General features: G+C 42.8%; 1 protein-coding gene across 2 annotated transcripts in view; it reads left to right on the top strand.

The window, feature by feature from the left end:
• Positions 1–4,990: 4,990 nt before the first annotated feature.
• Positions 4,991–27,316, top strand: part of GAN (gigaxonin) — a 37,422-nt gene continuing 15,096 nt past the window's right edge. For both annotated transcript variants that reach the window (XM_077310889.1, XM_077310888.1), the window contains exons 1-9: positions 4,991–5,412; positions 18,738–18,852; positions 19,943–20,293; positions 21,356–21,573; positions 22,481–22,602; positions 23,601–23,713; positions 23,970–24,119; positions 24,883–25,019; positions 25,858–25,986. In XM_077310889.1, the coding sequence (XP_077167004.1) occupies positions 5,237–5,412; positions 18,738–18,852; positions 19,943–20,293; positions 21,356–21,573; positions 22,481–22,602; positions 23,601–23,713; positions 23,970–24,119; positions 24,883–25,019; positions 25,858–25,986 (1,511 nt within the window). In that variant the 5' untranslated portion in view covers positions 4,991–5,236. The remainder of the gene's footprint in view (positions 5,413–18,737; positions 18,853–19,942; positions 20,294–21,355; positions 21,574–22,480; positions 22,603–23,600; positions 23,714–23,969; positions 24,120–24,882; positions 25,020–25,857; positions 25,987–27,316) is intronic.

The raw sequence follows: 27,316 nt of genomic DNA, 5'->3' as shown, positions 1-27,316 counted from the left end.
ACTGTTTACAGGCTCAAAGGAAAAGCAGAAGCACAATTAGGATTCTGTGCATAACTGCCAGCAGCTGACAGCAGAAACAAATAACTAATTGAGACATGATTAATCTATGATGGCTTTAGGGTTAAATATATTCAGAGCACAACTCCCTTCGTTATGAAATTTCCAGGGTTCCAGAAAGAATCCATGAAGAACATGGACCTCCTTCCAGATATTTATACTCTGCTTTTCTCCCAATGGGAACCCAAAGCAGCTTATATAATTATCTGGTCTTCCCTGCTTCCTCTCAACAACCTTCTGAAGTAGATTAGGCCGAGAGACCTCAACTGGCATAAGTTCACCCAAAGGACCCCCCTAAAAAGAGGAACTATGTGGTTTGCAGTGCCCCTTTCTATTCTAAGTCCATGGGCTTAGAAGAATGTAACTCTGGTTAAAGTGGCATTGTAGCTTTTAAAGCTGAAAGCCAAATATGTGGGTGAGGGAGCCAGCAATTTCTTAGGAGCAATGCCAGCATTTCTGTTTTGATAGCACTGATTCAATGGAAGAATTCCTGCTTAAAGTAGCATTTTGATCAGAAATCGCTGATGGCTTCTGGGAAGAACCTCTCCATTTGCAGCCCACCAATCTGAACAAAGACCAACAGAAAAGCATACATGCGTACAATATATATGAATACATGCAGGGTGGCCAAGGGGTGGCTCTCCACATGTCCATGGTCAACAATTACCACAAGCCCCATGGACCTCTGGACAGCTACTGTTTCACCACCCCTGCCAGGGTCACCATATTTTGGAAAACAAAAAAGAGGACATGTTTCCTGACTGACAACTTCAAACAAGTCATTGCTATGACAAATCTCATTTTAAATACCCCAATTATTTAAGCTGTGAGTACTGCTACTAAATAGGAATATTCCCAACCTTCCAACTCGAAAATAGGACATTTTATCAGGTTAAACAAAAAAACAAGGACATGTCCTCTAAACACAGGACGTCTGGTAACCTTAGCATATACAGAAAGGCCTGCCTCATACAAGACAACTTTCTCTTCCTGCAGTCTTGCTTTATGAAGATCATGTGGGCTATGTGCCAATAGTCATACAGGTCCTCCTCAGGCAACTGTAAAAAGCAAGGATGACGATGCAGGAAAAAAACCTAGTCTGTGTATTACCCACCTCAAATCCATTCCATCCAATATATCCAGATCTCTTAACTCTTTTCTTGCATTCTTGCAGTCTCAACATGTTAGCAATGTTCATCTAAACACAGTCAGCTATTTCCAGTTTGTCAACATCTTTATTAAAGTAAGAAACCCAGACTGAGCCTAGATAAGCACTAAGTAGTACAGTCTAAACACTTACTTCCTATGCCTTAGGTAGAATGCACAATATACGCTGTGATGTCATTTGTCCCAATGAGTTATTTTTTATTTTGAATTTTTCATGCTGGACTGTCAAGTTTACCAAGTCATAAAATTACAATTTTGCACTAAAATAAAGCTGATATGCTGCTAGTTTTTTTTTTATACATGTAAAATACTGATTTTTAAAAAATCTATGTAATTATTATCTGATTTTTTTTACTATGACTATTTTATATTTATAACAGGGGCCTGCAAGCCACGGCCCTGGGGCCAAGTTTAGATCTGCATGGAACCAACTATGGCTTTTTCAATAAGGAAATGAAATCTTTAACTTAAGGTCTTTTGGATCAGATGAGATGCTTGAATAACCAGGACATAGAGTGAATGGTAGGCAAAGGTTTTTATGAGACTAAAGGGCTTCTTGGAGATGTTTTACAGAAAGGGAAATGATAGAAATGAATAGCTGCCAGGAATCTCAAATCCAAACTCTGCACAGATTTATTTCACTAAAACAATTGTGCATAGTGCTCCTGTGTATATTACTCATTGTGAGACCGTATGTGCCACTTTTGAAGACAAGATTTATAACAATCAGTATTTGGCCTGCATAAACTGTAAACCAAGCCTTTGTGGAAATGTGAATTATCTGTGAATAATTTTCCCTTGAAACACAAAGCACACAAAGCTGCCTTATGCTTAACCACTGAGCTGTGGACCATACTCTTTAACTGTTTTGCCATAATTGATTCAAAGGGCCCTCCAGAATTACAGCTTTATAACCATGAATGCTACATAGTTAAAACGGTAACGGGCAACTCCTCTTTGATTTCTGGGGGCATGCCATCTTAAACTATGCTTATTAGCCATTTTTATAACAAATACTCATAGTTAAAGTAAATGTTTGCTGAAATGAGGTAGGTTACCTATCTCTAAGTCTGAATTATTTTATTAGCCATATATACTTATAGAACATCTTTTTTTTCATGTGTTTATCAGTCTGTCTTAATTATAATTTATTTGTGGGTGGCATGTTATAATTACACCAAAACAACTCTCGGCCACGGATTATTCTGCATCACTATGCAATATATGATTGGGTGCTTGTATAATATGATACAGGCATAATAGATACCTCACCTTGTGTTTATTTTTCTGTGTTTGGGCAGGCCTCCAGTATCAACACTAGATGTTTGCTATATGCACAGGGGTCAAAAAGTCATGACACACACAAAACTAGGAGGATATTAATATAGGTGCCATCGATATGTGTGGTGTCTTGCAAAACACAAGAAGGCAGGCCCCAGTCCTGAGAAGGTTTCAAACAAAAACTGGCACCACAAAGATGAGAACAGAGGATGAATATTATTTCATTCAGTTTGTATATCTGCCTGTTATGGAGACTCTTACAACACAATCCTTAGCAGGACTACTCAGAAGTTCTACACAGTATTCAGAAGGGCTTATTCTCTGGTATGCATGAAGAATAGTGCAACATTAATGCATCTGATGAAGTGAATTCTGGTTCACAGAACCTTATGCCAAAAATGAGTCATTTTGTTTTGATGACAACTCATTTAAGACATTTACCTCTTCTAGGTAAATATGTTGTTATTACTATTACACATGCATGTATAATTTATTGTTTCCCTCATTATTGCCATAAGAACCATCCTAAACCTCAAGATCACATTGTTAGCCATGGTTACAAAGCAGTTTATTCAGCATCTGAGAAATCCAAAAACTGAAATTGATATTCTTTCTACATAAATGCACGTGGTATGTAAGGGGGAACACATATTACTTCTTGGCAAATTCACCAGAATAGAAAATCTTGTCCTGTTTTGGAAGTGGTCAGCGTAAAACCCAGCTAAAGGTAAAGGTATCTCCTGTGCAAGCACCGAGTCTTGTCTGACCCTTGGGGTGACGCCCTCTAGCGTTTTCATGGCAGACTCAATACCGGGTGGTTTGCCATTCCCTTCCCCAGTTATTACCATTTACCCCCCAGCAAGCTGGGTACTCATTTTACCGATCTCGGAAGGATGGAAGGCTGATTCAACCTTGAGCCAGCTGCTGGGATCGAACTCCCAGCCTCATGGACAGAGCTTCAGACTGCACATCTGCTGCCTTACCTCTCTGCACCACAAGAGGCTCTGAAAACCCAGCTAGTTGACCACTAACCTATCATACCTAGTAAAAACTAGGCATTTACTAAATTGGTCACTGGCATTGGACATATATTATTTATTTCTGTTTTAAGATGGTGCTTAATTCATGACAATCCCTTCTAAGCTAATTCCAAATGAGTTAGACCAGGGGGTCTCCAATGTAGTGGAGCCCTTTTGCCCAGCAAGGCTTCCCACCACCATGACATCATGTTGTTTTTATTGTATTTTAAACTAAAATTTAATATATTGTAAACCACCCCGAGCCTGAACAAATTTAGAGTCCAGTGGCACCTTTAAGACCAACAAAGTACCATTCAACATATGAGCTTTTGTGTGCATGCACACCTCCTCAAATACAATAAGTGCATGTGCACACCAAAGCTCACACCTTAAATAAAACTTTGTTGGTCTTAAAGGTGCCACTGGACTCTAAATCTGTTCTGCTGCTTCAAACCAACATGGCTACCCACCTGAATCCGTCCCAAGCCTGTTCACAGAGAGGGGTGGTCTATACATTTAATAAACAAATAAGGTATTATTGTACCTTAGTGATCCTTAATTCATTGCTAGCTAACGAACTACCTCTTTGGAGATAAAAACCTGTATCATCATCACAGTCACTCGATGGGCAGCTCCAGCCCACAAAACCTACCCCCACACCCCGATTACAGCCTCTGCAGTGATTCGTACTCTTTGTCCTACAACACAGGCTATTCTACAAAACAGACTGCAAATCGCCAGCCTTTCTCAACCTTCTTACCCTTGAGAAACCCCCGAAACAGTCTTCGGGCTTAGCGAAACCCCAGAATGTGGATGGCGAGCATAGCTGTGTACAAACCCACCTAGGGGTCCTCCCCTTCCCATCCCCACCAGACCCATCAGTGGCCATTTGGGGAGGGGGAGGGAGGTCGACATGACCATATGTGGTCATACCACCCGATAAATATTTAACTAATTAAATATATATATATAAATTAAAATATATTTTAAAATATTAAAAATATATTCTACACCTCCCCCTTTAGATGCAGAAACTCTGGGTTTAGGCTTAGGAGTTGTTTTTCGCAGCAGTTCTTGGTCTATTAGTTTTGTATTACTTGTATTTCTGGCTTTTTTTATCGCTTTTAATGGGATATCGGGTTTTTTATAATGGGATAATGGGTTTTTTAGCCGAATCCTGTAACCCGCCTCGAGCCTTCGGAGGGAGATGGGTAATAATAATAATAATAATAATAATAATAATAATAATAATAATAATAATAATAATAATAATAATAATAATAATAATAATAATAATATCCATAAACTCCCACCCATCCAGGAAGCGCCAGTTCCGAAACGGAACCCTCAACCAATAGCCTCTGAGCATCCACAGACCGCCCCGGCCCAGAGGAGGCGGTGAGGGGCTCGAGCCCCGCCCCCTCTTCCTCCCCGGCCCAGTTTTGCCTGGCGGAGGACGGCGCAACCCGCCCCCTCGCCCAGCCAGCCCGGCCCAGCCCTGCCCCGCCCGCCGCTCCGCCCTGCGAGGAGGAGTCCCGGCGCGGGGAGATGATGTCAAGGCCGAAGCCGGGCTGGGCAGGATGGTGGGGGACCGGCGGGCCGTGAGGGGAGCGCGGCTGAGGCGGCCGGGCTAGCGCGCGCGAGGAGGCGGCGGAGGGAGAGGCCTGCGCGGGAAAAGGCGGCCGGGCGGCTTCCCCCCCCCCAAGAGCGACATGTCGGTGGGCGCGCAGGGCAGCGCCGTGTCGGACCCGCAGCACCCGGCGCGGCTCCTGCGGGCGCTGAGCTCGTTCCGCGAGGAGGGCCGCTTCTGCGACGCCCACCTGGTGCTCGAGGGCCAGGAGATCCCGGTGCAGACCAACATCCTGGCCGCCGCCAGCCCCTACATCAGGTGAGCCGGGGGGGGGGGCGGTCGCCTCGGAGCAAGCCTTAGCCCGGGGCTGGTGCCGGCCTGGTTTACATTCGAGGCAACGCCGCGCCACGGCGGACAGCCCCGACCTGCGGCTTCTGCTGGCTCCGGAGCCACTCGCGTTGGAGGTTTGGGGGTTGCAGCTTGGGGCAGCCCGGACTCTAAAGCCAAGTGGGAGCAGCCAGCCTGGCTTACTGGGAGGAAAAGTTGACTCTGGGCGGGCAGAGCTGGCCTGGAGCGGTTTTGACTCCGAAGTAGACCCTGCCTCCCCAAGTAAAGGGGAGCGTGCATTTGTGTCGTAGCCTGTCGTTTTTTGTTTCTGCCTCCCATTTCCTGGCAGTCTGCAGCCCCTCTGAGCTAGAAATCTGTTTTTCCTGTCTGTTCCATCCTCACAGCCACCCTGGGGTTCCATTTTTTGTTTGTTTTGTTACACGTGTGTAAACAAAACCGTCTGATGGTGCATAAAGAAATAAGCCATCATAATATAGTCGTGTCCAGTTGCCACTTCGCCTTGCTTATGGGGAGCAAAACGTACACCATGCACATACTTTTTTCTTGTTTTTATTATTAAAGAAAATGTACCTAGATTATTTGATTGGGGCTCCTAAGGCAATGTTTGCATTATGAGTTCAAATGCTTAAGAAATAAGGGTTTAAATGTATACCTGTATCTGAGGCAACTGATCTGGGACAAAAAACAACAGGAAGAACTGGCCTGTGCTTTTTTTTTTGTTTACTCAGCAAGATGTTTTCGAGGACTTTGGTGCACCTAGAAGTGTTGCTGGATATTTTGCAATTTGGTCATTAGGTAAGCAGCAGTTTTGTTGTGAATATGCTCAAGGCACCCTGTTTATTAACTTCGAGGACTGTGTACTTAACCCAGGGTTCAGCCATTTGAAGTAATAATGAAGTGAGTGCCTTGAGCATATGCAGAAGGCATCTTCTCGCCAATAAGTAACTAAGCTTCAGGAATCCCAGGACCAAGTTTCAATCTAAATACACTGTTTGCATTTGTAGTGGCAGCCAATAAACATGAAGGACTGTTAAGACTCCTGTCTCTGGAAGACTGGCAGATACGCCAGCCCTGACAGTTTGTCCTCAGTGTCCAGATCTGGCTCTGCCTCCGATCATGAAGGTTGTAATTAGCAAGCATTGTTGCAAGTTGGTTGCTGGCTGAAAAGGAAAATTTTCCTGAGCAAGTGTGAAGAGGATCTTTCTTTCAGCAGTGAGATGATACCCCCCCCCTTGCTCACACACACCATACATACCACTGGGATTAAGGAAATAAAGTTTTCCAAATAGCTTGGAGCACCAGTACTAATTGAACAGTGTGGCCTGATTTTCAGCAGTTGGAACTGAGATTGCCAACTTTTTGTTTTAATTGCAGGGCTCCTGTGCTTTTTCAAAGCTTTACGGCACAAAGCTTTTCCTGACATGCTTGCCCGTGAAGTGGCATTTAGAGCCTAGAAAGAAATCTGCTTTCTTACTATTCCCTTTAACCAGCTTGGATGCTTAAAGGTAACTACTAATCAATCCACATTTAGCAATCTTGAGAAGCGCGTTTATTAGTTATTCATAGGGCCTTCACAAGTCGTATGATCCAATGGAACTGGTATTAATAGCCATTCACTGCGGAGGACATGCATGTAATGTGTGAATAATGCACACTTGGGATTTTGACCATTTGATTCCTAGCTACGAGCACATGATCATATCAATTGAGAGCCCTAGAGGTAGGTGGTTCTTTGGTGAAAAGAGATAGGAAGATGAGGTAGAAAACTAGGTAAGAACAGAGAAGTAACCTTGATGGATTGGACCAGTGGTAGACCACTTGTAGACCACCAGATGGCCACACTGTGCACAGAGACCAGCCCCCTTTGCCACCCCAGATGTTTACTGCTCCTGCTCATGGATGAAAAATGAAGTAAAAATGGTTAAAGATCTCTGAGCTGTTAAGGGTAAAACCTCATACTGGATTCAAATGTTTTCTTTTTCTTGCCAGTCAAATCGGGTAGAAAGAAACCAAGCTTGCTTTACTGGTCGAGTGATGCTAACAGCCGTGTTGTGGAACTATAGAACTACGTGAGCAACAGAGACAGATTCTTGCTCCCAAGGAGCTTATGATATAAAATGGACAGTGAGAGGAAAACAGAGGGAAGAAGTGGCATATTTAAAGCTTGGTTATAGTTGGCAGTGATGAATCGTTGGAAGATGAATAGGTTGATTGCCTTGCAGATGCCTTTTTGGGGGTGAAATGCATTGGGAGTTTTTTTGGTAGTTTAAAAAATGCTGATTAACAAAATAATTTTACCTATTTTCCACTATGGCCCCTGACTTTGTTTTTCCATACTTAGTGACTGGTGTGGCTCTTAATTTTCTTATTACCAAGGTCACCCAGCAAGCTTCTTTGGCAGAGTTGGGATTTGAGTCTCCTAGATCCTAGTCTGTCACTCTAACCACTGCACCACGTTGGCAGTTACAATATATTAAAATGCAGACAAGTATTATGCATAAGACGTTCTGAATAGATGGTTCTCCATCTTTGGAAATTTTTAAACAGAGGCTGGATTCTCGTAGAGAGGCTGATTCTGTGAAGGTTTAAGGGGCTGGCAGGTTACAGTGGATGAGCGATAGGGTTGTGACTCTCCTGCATAGTGCAGGGGGTTGGACTAGATGACCGAGGAGGTCCCTTCCAACTTTATTATTCTATGATTCCATGACTCATAGATGCAATGAGCCAAATGCCTGGACCTCTGATTTGTCATTCTGACCCCATCTTGGATACCATGTCCTTTAATTCCGAAGTAGACCTGCCTCCCCTAATAAAGGGGAGTGTGCTTTTGTGCTTTAATTCACTTACCTCCTTAGAAAGCACATTAATCTCATTGTGCTATAAACAGGAGACAGCATGTAGCTCTGACTGTGCAGTCTGCTGTATGATTCACAGAGGCAAGTGGAAGGCCTAGGCTCTGACCAACTCCCAATGTAGCAGACGTATAACACCTGGATGAGTTCTTGAGGAAGTTACTGCAAAGTACCTTCTTTGCCTGCTCATGCTCACACAGCTGGCTCTGTTCTCTATGGGTGTAAAGTGATACAGGAAATCTCATCATTTGTTTACCAACATTACTCATCCAGGGCATTGTCAGCATTCCCCCAGTTCAGTGTGACAAACATGGGCTCATTTGCAAAGATCAAAGGCGATCTGTTTTTCTTTAGGGAAAAGGTTTTGAAATTATCGGTTGGCATTTAATTGGGAGGCAGCTTCTCTGAGGAGTCAAGCTTTGTATGCTGAAAATACGCTTCTGTTTTTATGTTGGTATGGCCTGCAGGAAACAGCTGATGACTGTGCATGTATGATTCCACGCCCATTTTGGTGCTGTGCTTTAAAATACCCCGTTAAAAATAAAACACTGCTGCTGCATGGATGGCTTAAAACTTAAAATGATGTCCTATATAATACCATGAAGCACCCTTCGAGAGAAAGTAATATTTTATTAATGGCCTCCTTTGCAATGACAGGCTTAATAAGTTCTCGGGAGCTGACCGATAGAGTGACTGCACGATTTCAAACCCTGGTTTATTTTCAGCTCTGTCTGTTTTGATAAGTGGTTTCAGGTCAATGCACAGACTCTGAATATTGAATCATTACTCCTTGTATAACATACATTAAAGGGGCTTTGCTGGCTTTAGGGGCATTTATGACAAGCTTTGTTAAGCATTGGTTGTTTGACAGTTGTCAGTTTATAGTTCTGGCTGAGTTTGTAGACTAGTCATTAATTCCTCTTTATAAGTTTAAGCATAAGCAAAGCTTGATGTGAAATGATGTCACTTGCTGTTGCCAGCACCTTTAATGTCACGTGTAGTGCTGATCTTGTGAATAGGGACCCAGTTGATACACAAAGGCTCTGAAGTGCCCCTTTTCCAACCTTAAACATAATGTGTCGCCCTTAGGGCCTCCGTTATCCTCTTGCTTGTCTTCAAACCAGTTGTATCGTGCAAACTTATAATTTGTTTCCACTAGAAAACCGTTTTTACAAAATTTTAGTCTACCTCTACAGCCAGTGTGATACAGTGATCAGTAAAGGTGCATAGTTCCCTAACTGAAGCAATACGTAATTTCAAATATGCATGCCACGTTGATCAGTAGTTTGAGGGTGGGAGCAGCTTTCCATTTGTCCCAGAAGTTGTCTCTGAGGATTTAGGGAGAATCACAGACAAAATGTATTGGGGGTGGGCAGTATTTCTGAAGAATTAGGCAAATTTATACACTGTTTAGGACAGGAGGGCCTGGAGTCCATGGGGTCGCGATGGGTCGGACGCGACTTCGCACCTAACAACAACAATACACTGTTTGCACCAGAAAAACTAAACTGTTATATTTCTTGTTGCTGCAGTTAGTCTTGTCTCTCTCCCACCACCCCAGATTCTGTGGCATTGATTGTGAAGACCTCCTGATCCTCTAAATTCGAGTCAGATGGCAAACCTCTTGAGAAAGGGGGAAGGTGGGGGAAGGTCGGTACCACCAGCAACTTCCATGAACTCTTATTGTAAATCCAACACCCTTGTTTGTGTGTTTTTTCCTGATAAGTTTCTCTCCTTGCTAAGAAGAAATTGGTCATATGATTTTTTAAAAATTGCTTATTTAACTTGCAGATAAGTGTGTTGGTCCAAACCAGAATTCAAAACCAAAAGCCATGTAATATCTTTGGTTAAGCATTTAACAAATTCAGACATGTGGCTTCAGGATTGGTGTCTGAACTATTGTTTGTTCTTTATGTATTTGTCTAGCAGAAAAGTCTGTTGTATCCCTGAATACAACAGGTGCTATCCCTGAATACAACAGGTGCTAGGCCAGCCACCCCCCCTGCCCCAGGCAGGCCAGCCAGCCAAGGCCTGGAGAGGCTTGGTGGGCTTTTTCGGGGCTGGAGGGAGGCACTGGCAGGCAGTCCGCACCTCCTCTCACCACCCTGGCAGCTCTACCAAGGCCTGGCAAGGCCACCGCTGGAGCTGCTCTGGGCAGCGAGAGCACTGGCAGGGGCTCGCCTCCCACTGGCCCACAGTCCCAGGACCTCCGCCCTCCTTCCCAGCTCCTGCTTGATGCAACCAGAGCTAGGACATCCTTCCTGATTGGCTGTTGGACAGTTGGCCAATCAGGAATGAGACAGCCAACCTGATTGGTGGTTAGGCAACTAGTCCCAGATCCCCCCCAGCACCCCTTACAGGGTTTATTAATGGTTACAGATTTTTAACATTCAACCTGATTTGAAGAACATGAAAGCTTTCTCTCTTAGACTATTTTGGTTGGTGAAAGAAGCTATATAGTTTTTGTATGTTACCTTATATTGTATGATAGATTCCTACAAAGCTGCATCAATACACAAGAAAATTAAAATCCTTCGACAATACAACGATAGACTCCTATAATAACCCAAGACTCCAGGACTGATTCCCAGGGTTATTTTCTGAGTAACACAACTAGGGCTTAATTTTACAATCCAATCCTTTCACATTTTATGGATGTTGGTAAACTGTGAGAATGTATTTAATTTAGACAGCAATCCTATTCTGGGAATGCTGGTTTCACCAGGATAAAAATTTACAAATTTAACTGATTCTTTTTTACAGTGAGATCAATTATTATATATAAATTTGTATTTAGAATTTTGCACTTTTTGTTGATGCTGCAAGATTCTGTTTTGGGATACTTTTCCTCCTGAAGACATGTTTTTATAATAGGGCATTTTAATAGTGTATTTAATGTGCTGGTGGATGAAAAAAATGTGAATGTTGGGCCATACCTCTAATTAAGGGAGAGGCCAGAACCAGACATAAAGCTTATTGCCCTAAGCCAAGGGAAGAGAAGAAGAATGAAAATTGTTTGAGACAATCCTGGCTGCAAAGTTGAAGGAAATCATGACCACTGGTAAAGGACATGGCTGCATTTGTAATAGCTCCCTTCTTCCCTTTCCACTGCCACCAAAAATACTGAAAATCAGATACCATTTGAAACTTGCTGAGATCAAATCCCAGATTCCAAATAGATGTGGAAAGAAGCTTAGAACAGTTAAGTAGTTTGAGCTTACAGGGCTAGCTGTCTTACTGCTACAAACCTGAAATTCATTATGACCTGCATTACTTTATATTTGTAAATAATGATTTGTAAGGGAGAGGGAATAAACTTCTGCAATCAGGAAGTCATCATGCTCCTGGATGGCAGAATATAAATAATAAAGAAAGGTTTGGGTCTGAGTTCAGTGAGTGGCCCACATAGCACAATTACAGTTTTCATTCTACATAGGGTCTTCTAGGTACAATTAAATTAATATTTAAGTCTATAGGGTATCTCTCCTTATATCAATTCCATGCTTAAAGTATTAGCCAAAATGTGAAGCATATCTTATATACCCTGGGGAGAGTGGAGTGTGCCAGTTAGTCTGTGTGGATGGAAAAGTTAGAACAAGTATATAGAGATGCAACCTGTTCTCAGGGGTGCATTACTCCCCCCCCCTTATTTCTCTTTGTTTCTGTTGTGTTGTAAGCTTGGGGATATGGATTTCTCATGGGTTTCTTGTCAGACTTCTGGATTACAATTCTAAAGTGAAATTGACTACAGTACAACTTTCTGTGAGTCATTTGGCTGCTACTCCCAATCACATCTCCAGTGTCACCATGGGATGCTTCCTGGGGGAGGACCGCTACACATGTGCTCCAAACTAGCCCTGGAAAGTCATGTCCCTCCCTGTGGCTCAACTGGCCATTGAGTGTCCACCTGGAAGGCACAACTGCATTAATCATGGCCCAAGGAACCAAATATATATATATATTAACTTGTCAAAAGGAGACTGTTTCCTGTGATACCAGTTGTCTGTTAAGAAATCCCTTAAACATTCTTCAGGCTTCAAGAAACCCCAGATGTGGTACACACCCACCCAGGGTCCTGCCCTTTCCCACCCTGTCCAAGCCCATCATTGGCCATTGGGAGGGGGGGTCAACATAACTATAAATGGTCATATCACCCAATAAATATTTTAAAATTTTAAAATTAAAAAAATATATAAAGAATTAACTAACTCCCACCCATTTGGGAGATTCTTCCAAGGCCATCAGAAAACCCCAGGGTCTCATGAAAGCCTAGTTGAGAAAGCCTGCCTTAAACTGTAATCAAGTTCATATTTCCTGTTTTTGTTCCTCATGCTATACAAGTGGCTTCCCAGATTATTGGACTGTAGCCACCAGCTTTAGATTTATTCATGGCTTTCTTACAAGACATAAAGCATCTTTCTTTGTTGTGGAGCAAGGTGTGGTCCACCTGTGCTATCTCTTGCTTCTTACTCTTCCTGTTAGGTATTGTTTTTTTTTTTTATTGAAGATTGTGCAGAAACTGATGAGCCCAACTCTTTAATCATTGCATAAATCTAGTGCAGCGTATCACTTTGCTCTTAGTCATAATGAGAGAGTGAGATTGAAAATCAATTCCAGAGCTTACATAAGGACCTAACTAGGTGAGTAACTGAGGCAGTCATAATTGTCAGTGTCTTGGAGCACTTTTGGCTGATGAAAGTGTAAGTGGTGCTTCATGTGATGGTTAAAGTTGACAGCTTCTCTTCTGTCTTTATTTATGGTGCTAACTTTTGTTTACTTCAAGGAAAGCTACCCCTAGGAAGCTCGTAATTGTTCTCTCTATGGTTCCGTCTTGTCCTTAATCATTTATAATTCCTCGCTTTGTTTCCTTTGTAGTAGAAGAAGTTGTTCAACAGTATTGATCTGCTCAGAACCTCAACACAAAGATGAAATCCATGTAATACATTCTAGTACTGACTTAATTGACACAGACCACTAGCATAGTAGGTTGCTTCATCAGATTTAGATGTTATAAGGTAGCAAAAGACACAAGTGTGGAAAGCAGATCTTTCAGGACAAGAGATCCATAGGCTATAGTCTGGTCATGCTAATGCCTGTTGAATTTGTACTTTACATTGAGTATCCAATATGATAATTGAAATTCTCAGCTGCTTCTCTGATTTCTTTTTTTATTATTGGCTCTTCCATTAGTTATCCAAGAACTCATGCCTAGTATTTGTCCCACCTTTTTCCTAATTTTGCCAGCACTTGTAACCAGTGTTTCTGGCTAAGAGTCACAGGCATTTACCTTCAGGGAAATCCTGTCACCTTTACCTGTTGAATACGTGCACCATGGAGATGGTTCCGGGGACAAGGGAACATGCCTGGTTTATATGGGGTTCATTTGTGGTGGAAAGTGTTGTCAAGTCACAGCTGAATTATGGTAACCCTCTAGAGCAGGGGTCGTCAACCTGTTGTCCTCCAGATGGTCATGGACTACAATTCCCATGATGCTGGCAGGGGCTCATGGGAATTGTAGTCCATGGGCATCTGGAGGACCACAGGTTGACTACCCCTGCTCTAGAGTTTTCAAAACCAGAGACTTTAGAGGTGGTTTGCCTCTGCTTCATGGCCATGATATTTTTGTAAGTCTCCCACCCTACTTAGCTTCTGAGCTCCGATGAAATCTGAGTGGCCTTGAGGATCCAGATCAGGGCTATTGGGTTCTAGCCTATGCTTTCTTATGAGTAGTTTCCCAGGGATTGTTTTCACTGAATCATTTATTGTGTAGCTATGTATCCTCTTTAAGGCCGATTCACTAGTAACTACTGAGCTTGCAGTTCTTCCATGTCAGCCTGAGGTCAAGGGAATGAACGATCATTCCAGCAAGACCTTATTTTTTTTTTCTAGGAGTCACATCTGTTTAAGAGCAAAATACCAGGGATGTTGCCAGGAGCTCTGGAATGATCATGTTGAATGAGAGTCTTGCTGTTATTAGTTTTATGAAGGGAAGATTTAGCTGTGGTAATTTGCTATGCTGCTCTTTCTGGTAGTGCTAAGTCTGGGAATAAGTTTTACAGTAATTGCAACACAGAGCGAATGTTGAGGCATACTGACCAGCTATTTTAACATTAGCTTGGCTTTTGCCTATTAATCACTAGGAGCTGAAATCCTTCTAATTTAGACGTTGCTGCTAATATTAGAGCATACTCTTCCTATGGCGCATGTCGGATCCTTGGTTGGAGAAGTTGATCTCCTGATTTGAAGGTGTGTGCAGCTGCATAGTAATCATGGTGTTACTGCTGTGTCTTTGATGATGCTTGCAGTAATTAATTTATGGCATTTCTTTATTTTTAATTCCCTTTGCTGTTTTAATGTGACTGTAGTTTTAGTGAGTTGTAAATAGCTCTAAAAAGTTGTATGGACATCGAGTCACAACTGACTTATGATGACCCCCATCCGTTGTTCATTCCATTCATAGCAGCCCTGGTCTTCGTGTCCAAATAATAACCATAGTTGACCTGCTTATCGTTCAAGTTCTGACAAGCTTGGGCTGAGTTGAACAATGGTTGAACAGTGGTTAGTTAGAAAGCTTGTTTAGGGTATTGAGAGATTTATGCAAATAGATGAAAGAAGGAAAAGTTTAGAACAGGGGTAGTCAACCTGTGGCCCTCCAGATGTTCATGTACTACAATTCCCATGAGCCCCTGCCAGTATTTACTTCTCTTTTACTTAAGTAAAACCTTCTCTTTTACTTAATCAGCTTTACCTTGACATGTTTGAAAACAAAAATACTATTGAGAACACAACTATTTGGAGATGCCTGCTATTACAATAGGTGAAGTAGTTTTGCTACATGGTTAATGGTGAGATTTCAGACAATTCTGGTTTGACTCCAAAGTTCATGTTTCTTTTGAGGTTTGTTATCCCTATTCTGACGAAAAACGTAGCCAGTGTTTTCCCCCCACCACGCTGACAAATTCGGTACAAGTATTTCCTTTAAAATCCAACTCCAAGATGATATATGTGTCATATGGTCTAAAATGTTTAGAAGGCCAAAAAGAAAAGAACTATTTTACCACTGAGGACATATGTAGCATTTTATTTTCTGAAAGTTAAATACAAGTTAGATTTTTAGAAGCATTTAAGTACAATATTTAGACAACGGTGTTAAGTGCTCGGAGACTTCTAAAATTTTGTCTAGGGCATGTTTTGCCAGAAAAATTTGGCGGCAATGAATCATAAAGTCTACGTGAGTAGAATTGCAGGAATGTTATTTTAAAATATATTGAGTGGACTGCAAATGCACCATTATGCATCGTGTTTTTCCTTTGCTGCATAGAAAAATAGATTTTTCAAACTTACGTCAAAATTAAGAAAACTCCAGCACTGACCATGCTACTTAAGTATGTTTAATGAGGTTAGCATTATATCATGAATTTACATGATTCCTCCTCCTTCCTATCCCCTCCATTTGCACTGGCCTGTGTGGGATGCATTTTTACCAAATTATTTCGCCATCAATTGTGAATGAGTTTTAATATATTGTTTTAAGGGGATCTTAATGGGAATTTTGGGGAAGGCACTGGCAAACCACCCCGTATTGAGTCTGCCATGAAAACTCTAGAGGGCGTCACCCCAAGGGTCAGACATGACCCAGTGCTTGCACAGGGGATACCTTTACCTTTTTTAATGGGAATTTTAATATTATTGTTATGGATTGTATTGTTAAAATGTAAACCACCGTGAGCCAGTGCCCTGAAAGCGGTGGTCATACAAATCCAACAAACAAATAAATAAATAGTGCTATCAGGAAGAGAAAATGTATCTAAGGGGGAGGGGGTTGAATCTTTTGGACACTTACGTGCGAAAGCTTGTTGGTGGACAGTTGATGGTGGCATTATTCACCCTGTGTATTTGTGATAAAATTTATAATGTGTAAATAAATGGTAGCTGGATCACCGTGTTGGAGGACAGAATTCTCTAATTTTTTCCCTGCAATGTTGCAAGGCTTTATTTTTATTTCTCTGACACGCTTGGGTTTGCTCATCATGTACAGAGCACCTGAAAACAAATAGGTAAGCAGAAATTTCAGAGAATTGGCACCGGGTGCCGGGCGTGGCGATGATGCATATCTTTCATGTGTGCTTCCAAAGGGCTAGGGTGTGACCTGGAAAAAAAAAACACGTTGTTTTCTGTGGGGCAAATCTTTAGGGGGAGGGAGCTTGTCATTAAGAATGCTGCATCATGCTTCTTTATGCCTTTCTTGAATTCAGCAGCTATACAACTTTCACAACCGAGAGTCGCAATCGATCGTAGGACTTGAGAGGCGAGGGAGTGTTTTCAACTATTAAAAAAAGCAAGACACATTATAAAGTGACTGGCTCTCTTTTATAACACAATTAAACAAGACTTAATTAGGGTTAACATGGGGAGACGGCATTCTGGCAGATCACATATGGTAATACGGTGTTTAAGTGTTGAGAAATAGTCTAGCTTTTTAGCTGGGACTTGGAACAAAGTGGGAATGGGGGAAATTATGGGTATGTTGGTCTCGGGCAGAGCTAAGGGACAAAGTGTATTGGGTAACCTCAGACTCATGCATTTTAAAATGTGGGTATTCACAAATCACCTCCAAAGTGTGTGGGTGTGCGAGAGAGCAATATAAAGCTTCAAAATAATGTGTAGGTGGGGAGTGATGTGCCTGCCCATGGCTCCTAGGTATTTTTTCCTCCCAGTCTTCATCATTCTTTCGTATAACCTTAAGCAATAGCATTTATACTGTCTCAGTGTTACTATGAGGGACGTGTAACAGATTTGATTTGCATATTTGATCCATTGCTTCATGGCTTGCATATCCTGTCTGCTAAATTACCTGTCCCTGATCAGGAGATGCAGTTTCGTAATTGTATGGTTTATTTGCATCTGTATATCGGTGCCTGCACAAACATTACTGCTTTATGCTAATCAGCTAATCCGATTGATGATTTAGGCTAAGTATTGAAAGGGTTCCATTGTTAAGGAAACATTAAAAAGATCCCTGCTGGATTACATCATTGGTCTAACTAGTCCGGCATCCTAGTCCCAATTGGAATTGTAGTCCATGGACATCTGGAGGGCCGCAGTTTGACTACCCCTGCTCTGGAGGGCCAGCCATGGAGCATAGAGGCTGAGGCCTTCTCCTGATGTTGCCCCAAAGCCCTGATATCCAGAGGTTTACTGCTTCTGGATGTGGAGGTTCCCTTTAGCTGCCACAGCTATTAGCCATTGAAGGACCTTCCACAAATTTGGCTAATTTCATCTTAAAGCCATCTATATCCATGGCTATCTTTATGTCCCCTGACCAGTAATTCCACCATTTAATTACTCACGAAGACGTGTTTCCTGGACCTACTGTTCATGAACTTCATTGAGTGCCCCAATGTTCTAGTACGATGGAAATGGGAGAATAAAGTAGAATCCAGTAGTTATTTTTTAAAGCCTTTCAGTTGTACCTCTGATTCATGCCTGTTAACACACTCTTGTGTAATCCATTGCTTATCTGCAGTTTGTTTCTCAGGGTATGTCCTGGGAACTAAGTTTACTTTTTCTAATTGGAAGCTGGGCTGTTTATTTCTGAATTTACTAACATGTAGGTTGCTGTTCCAGATCCCTGCTCACCAGTTTGAGTCGTCAGTTGCACTCCTAAAAAGAAATTAAAGTATTTCAGAAGGAGGAAGATACTCTTCTTGAACTCTTTCTCTCTCCCCCCCCCCCCCGGTGTCCTTGCTTTTGTTTACTCCTGCCCAAATGTCTATTTGAACAGGACAGTTTTCACTTGGCATGGGTCCTCTTCAGGAACTAAGGAAGGATTAGGCCAGGGGTAGTCAACCTGTGGTCCTCCAGATGTCCATGGACTACAATTCCCATGAGCCCCTGCCAGCATTTGCTGGCAGGGGTTCATGGGAATTGTAATCCATGGACATCTGGAGGACCACAGGTTGACTACCCCTGGGTTAGACAACTGAGATATGACAATGGAGGGCATCCTTATAGACCCTCATAAGCAGTACATTATGACAAGATATGCAGCTCTCCAAAGATACATGGACCTGAGAATTGCATTGTGAATCAGGTCAAGGTTAATCTCATCCATCAGTTTTTGTTTTTAATTTGGAAAACTTTATCCTCACATTTGTATAATCTTGAAATCCCAGTGAATTGTGGGCGTATGTGCAAAAAATAGATAGTGAAATTAAGATCCAGACTAGCATAATTTCTTATTTCCTGATACAACTAGCATGCCAGCAATTAATATCCTCTCTATCTCCATCTTGGTTCTTTCTTTGAGTTTATAGGCAGCAAGTGATGCAGCCTGATACCTGTGAGTTTCTTTTGGAAGTCTGCAGCTGTCTTGGGCTCATAATTTACTCCCTGTGTATGTGTATAATTTAAAAAAAATTGTCCACTTCTTAAAATTTTCAGAACAAAGCTGAACTACAACCCACCAAAGGAAGATGGTTCAACTTATAAAATCGAACTTGAAGGGATATCTGTGGAAATCATGAAAGAGATCTTGGACTACATCTTCAGCGGCCAGGTTTGTGTTGCCAGAGTTCAATATACTTACCTTAGTATTTGAGAAACTGTCATTCTAACATGCCAAAACCTCTAAAGTGGACAGATGAGGGAACAGCATGGTCTAATTTGACTTTTGACAAATTCCCCTAACAAAGCCTGGAGGCGAAACACATAGGGAATTTTTGGAAATTGAACTGATTGTGTACCATCGGCCCTGGCCTATTTTTTCATCTTTTTATTTTCTATGGACCACCAAGTGTTTGCTTGCTGCTGGGATTTCTGCAAATAATAACCACCAAGGGACATCTTGGTCTGTTCCTTGATGTCCCTTGTTACAAGAGAATTTAAGTTCAGAGTGATGCAGGTTTATTATGGCCTCTTAAAAAGCATTAATGAACCATGGGGATTGTGGTTTTAAAAGTTGGAGGAAAAACCTAGGGAATCCTGTTGGATCAGGCCCCAAAATAAATCCATTCTGTTGCAAACAGTAGCGAGGTGCTTTAGAAAAGCTCTCAAGGTGGGCGTGAATTATCTTCCGTGTTTGTTCCTGAGCAATTGGAGTTCAGAGACGTAGCCCTGGTGAATCTGGAGTTTCCATTGAGCTATTTTACCCTAACGGGGCTAGCTGGCTGGTGTGCCCTTCCAGCCACATTTAATTCTTTATTCTGCTTGCTAATCCCCTGAGCTGAAAATAACTGGTGCTGTTGCCAGCAGCATATGGAGACAAATAGCCCTTTATAAAATGGCCTTAGCCAGGTTAGTTTTAGCTCTTCTTATTGTAATGGATCATGATATCAATTTAACCATAGCATTAGCCTCGTTGCTGATCCTTTACTGTCCTGACCAACTGCTTTGGATAGACCTGTCTTCCATGAATATGTGCAGCCCTCTTTTTAGCACGTTTAGTCATTAATCAGATCTTCATCAGCAAGACTTGTAATCCATGCAAGAAGTCACAGCATTCTGTGATGACTTTATAGGTGATCAGGCTGGATGCACAGGAGTGCATGAACCTGAATGTCATCCCTTGGTATTGAGTGCTTGGCTCGTGGCATGCTTGTTCACTTGTCTCGTTGTAACCTTTAAAAAAACAAATTACTATTTTGCAGATCAAGCTAAATGAAGACACCATCCAGGATGTAGTGCAGGCCGCTGACCTTTTGCTGCTTACAGACCTAAAAACCCTATGCTGTGAGTTCCTTGAGGGTTGCATTGCTGCTGAGAACTGTATCGGAATTCGAGACTTTGCACTGCACTATTGTTTGCGTCATGTGCATTACCTCGCTTCGGAATACCTAGAAACGCACTTCCGGGATGTCAGCAGTTCAGAGGAGTTTCTGGAACTGAATCCTCAGAAAGTAAAAGAAGTGTTGTCCTTGGAGAAGCTCAATGTTGGGAACGAAAGGCATGTTTTTGAAGCAGTCCTTAGATGGATCGGCCATGATCCTGAATTAAGAAAGGTGAGAAGGCACAAGCATATAGCTTTGCAAAACTGCCAGAGGAAGATGTTGATAATACCTGGGCACTTCAGGTTGAAATGTGCTGAACTGGTTTCTGTTGCTGCAGTTGAGAGGCATTACAAGGGTGTTATGTGCTCAGCCCTGGGTGGCAGGGGGAGGCTTTGAGAGCCAGCACGGCGGAGTGATTAAGAGTGGCAGCGTCTAATCTGGCAAGCTAGGCTTGATTCCCCGCTCCTCCATAGTGTTGTTCTAACCAAGCAGTCCTGTCAGAGGCTCTCCCAGCCTCACCTACCTCACTTGGATGTCTTATGTGAGGAGAGGAAGGGAAGGTGATTGCAAGCCATTTTGAGACTCTGTTGGGCAACGAAAAGTGGGGTCTAAAAACCAACTCTTCTTCTATGTGTGCTTAAAAAGGTAAAGGTAAAGGTATCCCCTGTGCAAGCACCGAGTCATGTCTGACCCTTGGGGTGACGCTCTCCAGCGTTTTCATGGCAGACTCAATACGGGGTGGTTTGCCAGTGCCTTCCCCAGTCATTACCATTTACCCCCCAGCAGCAAGCTGGGTACTCATTTTACCGACCTCAGAAGGATGGAAGGCTGAGTCAACCTTGAGCCGCCTGGGGGGGCTTGAACTCCCAGCCTCATGGGCAAAGCTTTCAGACGGCTGCCTTACCACTCTGCGCCACAAGAGGCTCTTTATGTGTGCTTAGCCTATATAAAATGACTGGGCTGGCAGGAGCTCGTGGAAATTGTAGTCCATGGCCATCTGGAGAACCACAGTTTGGCCACCCCTCTGTTCTATAGCATCTTCCTTGGCATTCCCATCCAGCTAAGTGCTTTGCTTCGCTTCCAAGATCTGAAGAGATCCTACTATTCCTTTATGCCTTTCCATCCTTCCAGCTTCTTGCCTGTGCTTTTCTGTTCCCCTACCTCAACACTTGTCTCTATCGATTTAGCATAAGCATGGATGCTAAGGAAGTGAACCTTCCTGAAAGCTGCGTGCTGCCGTGCTTTGTTTGTCGTGCAACTCGTGTTTTGAAAAGTTTCTTTCTGCCTTTTCAGGTTCACATGAAGGATGTCATGACAGCTGTCTGGGTATCTGGGCTGGACTCTGCTTACCTGCGCGAGCAAATGATGAGCGAGCCGTTGGTCCGGGAGATCGTCAAAGAATGTAACAACATTCCGCTCACGCCACCACAGCAAGGGGAGGCAATGCTGGCTTCCTTTAAACCTAGAGGGTACTCCGAGTGCATCGTGACTGTCGGCGGTGAAGAAAGAGTGTAAGCTGTTCAGAGGCCCTGTTTTGGATTTTGGTAGAGTGCGTGGTGGTGGTGGTGGTGGTGGTGGTGTGGGGTATTTATTCAAAACATTTTTAATGTAGCCTTTGCCCTTGGTCAGCGTTTTAACAGCTAAAACCAAACACTTGGAATGATCAAACAATACTCTAATATCATAAACAATGCCAGAATCAGGAAGAAGGGACAATAAATATTACTAAATGTATGCCAGATTGGAGCCTCTTGTGGCGCAGGGTGGTAAGGCAGCAGACATGCAGTCTGAAAGCTCTGCCCATGAGGTTGGGAGTTCGATCCCAGCTGCTGGCTCAAGGTTGACTCAGCCTTCCATCCCTCTGAGGTCGGTAAAAGGAGTACCCAGCTTGCTGGGGGGTAAACAGTAATGAGTGGGGAAGGGAATGGCAAACCACCCCGTATTGAGTCTGCCAAGAAAACGCTGGAGGGCGTCACCCCAAGGGTCAGGCAAGACTCGGTGCTTGCACAGGGGATACCTTTACCTTTATGCCGAATTGGGGGAGGGGAGTGAAATTCAAAGTTCTGAATGCTGATTTTTAAAACTGTTTTTAAGAACCTTTGTCATGACTATGATCGCTATTTCTTTTTTTTAATAACTTCATATTGTAAACTCCCAAAAAAATTGGAATACACTTCCCCAGCCTTTTTAAAAAAATAAAGGTGTTTATGTCTTGAGCATGCATGCTACAGATACTCATTTTAAGTATTCATATTCTGTGTTCACCTGTCTGGCCCAGGCTAGCCCAATCTCATAAACTCAGAAGCTAAGCAGAGTAGGCCATGGTTAATATTTGGATGAGAGACTACCAGGGAAGTCCAGAATTGCTACACAGAAAGGCAACGGTGAACGGATTTGTGCCTTTTCCTTTTATTTTAGTTCCCGGAAGCCATCGGCAACTGTGCGCTGTATGTGCCCACTCTATGATCCAAATAGGCAACTCTGGATAGAACTGGCCCCTTTGAGTTCACCCAGGATAAATCACGGTGTACTTTCAGCAGGTAAGCAGCTGCTTCTCTCTTAAGCAGGACGGACGAAGCCTAAAGCCATTTCTTGTTTTACAACGTTAAAATAAACTTAGAGCTATTTGGAATCATGGTCACTTTAGAAGGTGACTCTTTTTGGGAGAAGAAACCAGCAGGAGAAGAATCTTTGGCTAAATGAATGCCAAGCATGGAGGAATATCTGTGACTGTCTATATTTGTATATATCCCTCTGAATGTATATTTGCTCTTTCCAGTCCTTCACCTACTACCACCTCCCTATCCCAGAAGGGATCTTTTGGAGCAGCACTCCCTGGAACTGCTGCCAAAAGGAAAAATTGGCATCCCCTTCATGCAGAAGCACTTTGCATGCACACAGCTTGTACCAGCCTAGCCTCTTTGGATAGTGGCCATATTACATCTGCATTACGGGTCTTGCCAAATGTGGTTTGTCTGAACTTGCAACTGGAAAATCACATGCTCATTCCTTTCTGGGTCATATTAAATACGAGACTACAAGTGACTTCCTAAGAAGGAGTTTAATAATAAATGATTTTTTAAAAAATATATAGCAAAATCCCATGCTTACAAGGTATTCTTGCAGCCTTATAACTGTTGTTAGGTAGAAACCTCATAAACATTTTTCAAGGAAAGCTCCACTTTAGAACTTCAGGGGAATGTGCTCTGTATGTTCTTCTGACAAAGGAAAAAGCTGCTCCTAGGCCTCTTGTTACCCTTCATGAGTCATTTCCAAGAGTGGCAGGATAAAAATCCAATAATAAATAAATATAAATTAAAACCTGTTAAATTGCTCTTTACTATAAGAGAACCAATTTTTGATAATGATAATTTGGCCCATCATGTTGGCCCTGAAAAGCAAAGAGGCAAAATGGGACTGAGGCTGCCTTGTAACAGCCCAGGTACTTGATGCCTGATGTTTATAAACCTCATTCCAGCTTAAGGTGTTTTGCAGATGCTGCTTGAATTTTAAAATCTTTGTATATTCTGTTTTTCAGAAGGGTTCCTGTTTGTACTTGGAGGTCAAGATGATAACAAAATCACTTTAAATTCTGGGGAGAAGTACGACCCAGATACGAATTCATGGAGCCCCCTGACACCAATGAACGAGGCAAGTTCGCCATTCAGAGCCAGCGTGGTGTCGTGGTTAATGCTGGGATCGGAGAGACCCACGTTTGATTCCCTGCTCTGACCACGGAAGTTTTCTAGGTGTAAATTAGTGTTATGTCTATCTCTAGTTGACCTTTGCATAAATCAGATCTCTGTGTGGCCATTTTCTATGTTCTAATTAACAAGAATCTGTTAAATTCTTTTTATTGACGAAGCAAACTTAAAATTTACTTCTTTACTTTGCTGATCTCCAATAGGCGCGGCACAATTTTGGTTTAGTGGAGATCGACGGTGTGCTGTATGTTCTGGGAGGCGAGGATGGCGAGCAGGAGCTCATCTCCATGGAGTCCTATGACGTTTATAATAGGACTTGGACAAAGCAGCCAGACCTGACCATGGTTAGGAAGGTAGGAGCTTCAATACCACAATCCTGTTTCAGACATTTTGTTCTGTGCTCTGTCTCAGAGGTGCTTGAACACTATTTCCATATTTAATGTATCAGGGGCATCCTAGCGTTTGATTTCTTGTTTACCTGCTGCTTTTTTCGAGGGCATGAAAGATCTTGAGCACTTATCTCAGTAGTTCTGAGAGTTTTATGGAGACTCTTGACCTTTTGTATGAGTATTTTTGTGATGGGCTTTGGGGGAAAAGTATTAAAATCTAAGTAATGCATACAGCAAGCCTCCAAGGTAGGCCATTGTTCCTTCCCCATAAGGCTGAGATTAAGAAAGCTTTTTGCTTAAGGCCCTGGCTGTGTGGCTGAGGCTGAGATTGGACCAGGGGTCACTTGGGCCAGTTCACTCTCTGGGCTGCTGTGCCACATTCAATCATTCTCATAACAGCTCTATAAAGTATGCTATTGATATCTCCATTTTACCCCTCAAGGGGTCAAAATCAATGACTTACACACATGGGAAGCAGGACATAGCATCAGGTGCTGGTTCTCACCTCCATGCTAGCTAACAGCAGCCTGGCCAAAGCTCTCCTGTAGTTGAGTAGGCACAGTTGCAACAAAAAAAAGTCTGGATGGTAAAGAATGGAGGTTGACACTGTAGGGGGGAGTCTTTCTCTTGACCATGGCTGGGGCAACCTATGGGGTTGTTCGTCTCATCTAAGTGAAGCGTTATTGTGCATGACAGTTATGCAACTGGTTTTATTTTGTTGTTAAAGATTGGTTGCTATGCAGCTATGAAAAAGAAGATCTATGCAATGGGCGGTGGCTCTTACGGCAAACTTTTTGAATCTGTCGAGTGCTATGACCCGAGGACCCAGCAATGGACTGCTATCTGTCCCTTGAAAGAGAGGAGGTTGGTAACGTGTGCAAAATGGTCCAGGTTGCTTCATGCGAGTCCGGTAGCCCTTTGGGTATTTCATAGGTAAAGATAAGTACAAGTGTGTGTACAGATCTTCACTGCAAAGAGAATTTCCCAAGGAGCAGCCTAACTATGCATTGTTTACATTTGGACATGATGGACACCAATATGGCCTGATGTGATGCGTGCTTTTACCCAGGCTGCTTTTACCCACTGCAGGTTTCAGAAGCCTTCCGTCAAAGTGTAGTGCATACCTTTTTGTCAGATGCATGATTTCAAAACAAAACTTCCTCTTGGCACGATAAATGCTTGGTCCTGAATGTTTTTCAGGCCTGGCCTGGAACAATGTGCTACCAAATGAGATCAGAGCCCTGCAGGATGTTAACTGGTTCTGCTGCGCTTGTAAAACAGAGTTGTTCCATCAAGCCTAAGGTTGAGGACTCAAGTGAAATATGGAACGGCCGGCCTCCCTGCCGGAAATCCAGCAAATTTGTTGTTGTTAGGTGCGAAGTCGTGTCCGACCCATCGCAACCCCGTGGACAATGATCCTCCAGGCCTTCCTGTCCTCTACCATTCCCCGGAGTCCATTTAAGTTTGCACCTACTGCTTCAGTGACTCCATCCAGCCACCTCATTCTCTGTCATCCCCTTCTTCTTTTGCCCTCAATCGCTCCCAGCATTAGGCTCTTCTCCATAAATTCTTTATGCCATTTTATGCTCTGCTTTGTTGCTTTTAATGAGCTTTATGCTGTTTTACAATTTTTGTCAAGTTTTACTTGATAAGCCATCGGCAGGATCACTGGAACACTTTCTAAAAAATATTATTTTGCTAGGTTTGGAGCAGTGGCCTGTGGTGTGGCTTCAGAGCTCTATGTCTTCGGAGGCGTGAGAAGTCGTGACGATAATCAGTCCAGTGAAATGGTGACATGCAAATCGGAATTCTATCACGATGAATTTAAAAGGTGACAACGTCGCAGTAGAAATGAGATCCCTTTCTTTAAAGACAGCGTTGATTTGAATCAGTCTGCTCTCCCTGTAGTCTGTTGTCAACTACCTCTAGCTTAATTTTATAGCTTTATTTGCATAGTAGTTCCGGGATCCTTTTATAATATGGCTGATCTCCCTTTCTGTGCTAAGTGGTTGCAACACAACAGAACATATGAAACTGCCTTTTGCCAAATCAGGCTACCAGCCCAGGACAGGGAGTGGATTCAGCCAGGTTTTCTATTTCAATTTTAAAGAGACGAAAGAATTCTTTAGTGGGTTTTCCCCCCTCGATATTTCTATTTCTTCAAGAAGTAGTAGTTCTCAGGCAGTTCCTTACTGCTTCTTATTCCCTGAAACTTCATAATTTAGAATAACACAACAGTTTTTGTAGTTTTTCAGATAATATTTTTTGGCATCCCTGGTTGTGGCATTATAAAGGACTGTTGAATTCCAGTGGGATTTTAGCCAGCCAGTTTGATACTTTGTTCATGTGAAGGGATGGGAGAACCCCTTTTGACTACCAAAAAAGGAGCATATGATCTTCATGGGCAAAGGCCATATGGGACAAGGGCTATAGCAAGGAAGGGAGGATTGGATTAAACTGGCTGGACAATCCAGCTGGATCCAACCCACAGTCTGCTTGGATTAGAAACAATTCACCAGGGTCCCAGGCTGAGGTCTTTCTTAGCCAGCCAGCCATGGTCCCTAAAACTGCAATGACAGGAACGTAGCTGGATTAATTCTGCATACATGAGACCTGGATCCTTCTGCCTTTATCTTGTTGCATCCGTGGCAGTTTGTTTGAGGTGGTAGTTCCGCTGCTTCAGACCAATTCCTGCATCCTATTTTGGTTTTGGTAGTGCTTATATGCCTGATAACCAGAAGAGGGTGCTGTTTTACAAGATTGGTTTTTAGGGATGGTTTCTTAGGGATAGTTTCAGGTATGCAGTAGAAGTGCTACAATTTGAATCCTGTAGCACCTTCGTGACCAATATGACTTGTCAGATGGTTGTTGGCCAGGTCATTTCTCAGGCCCCTGTGGAGAAATCCAAGTGCACTGTCAGAATGCTCAAAGAATTACTGAAGTCTGAATTTGTATTGTCCAGTGCCCATTTTGGCACCACTTACCTCTAGAACAGCAAAATCCAGACCACACACATTCCTTCCTGCATTTAGAGTAAAGGATTCTGGTACAACTTCCAGGTGCATCCCAGAGCAGTGGGGCTTGAGGCTGCAATACTAAGAACATTGAATAACATGGGAATTAATTCTGCAGTGGACCCACTTAGGATTGCTCCCTAAGTA

Source organism: Paroedura picta, chromosome 14, assembly GCF_049243985.1.
Source record: "Paroedura picta isolate Pp20150507F chromosome 14, Ppicta_v3.0, whole genome shotgun sequence".
NCBI classification, from domain to species: Eukaryota; Metazoa; Chordata; class Lepidosauria; order Squamata; family Gekkonidae; genus Paroedura; species Paroedura picta.
This window is presented reverse-complemented; position numbering and strand designations above follow the sequence as displayed.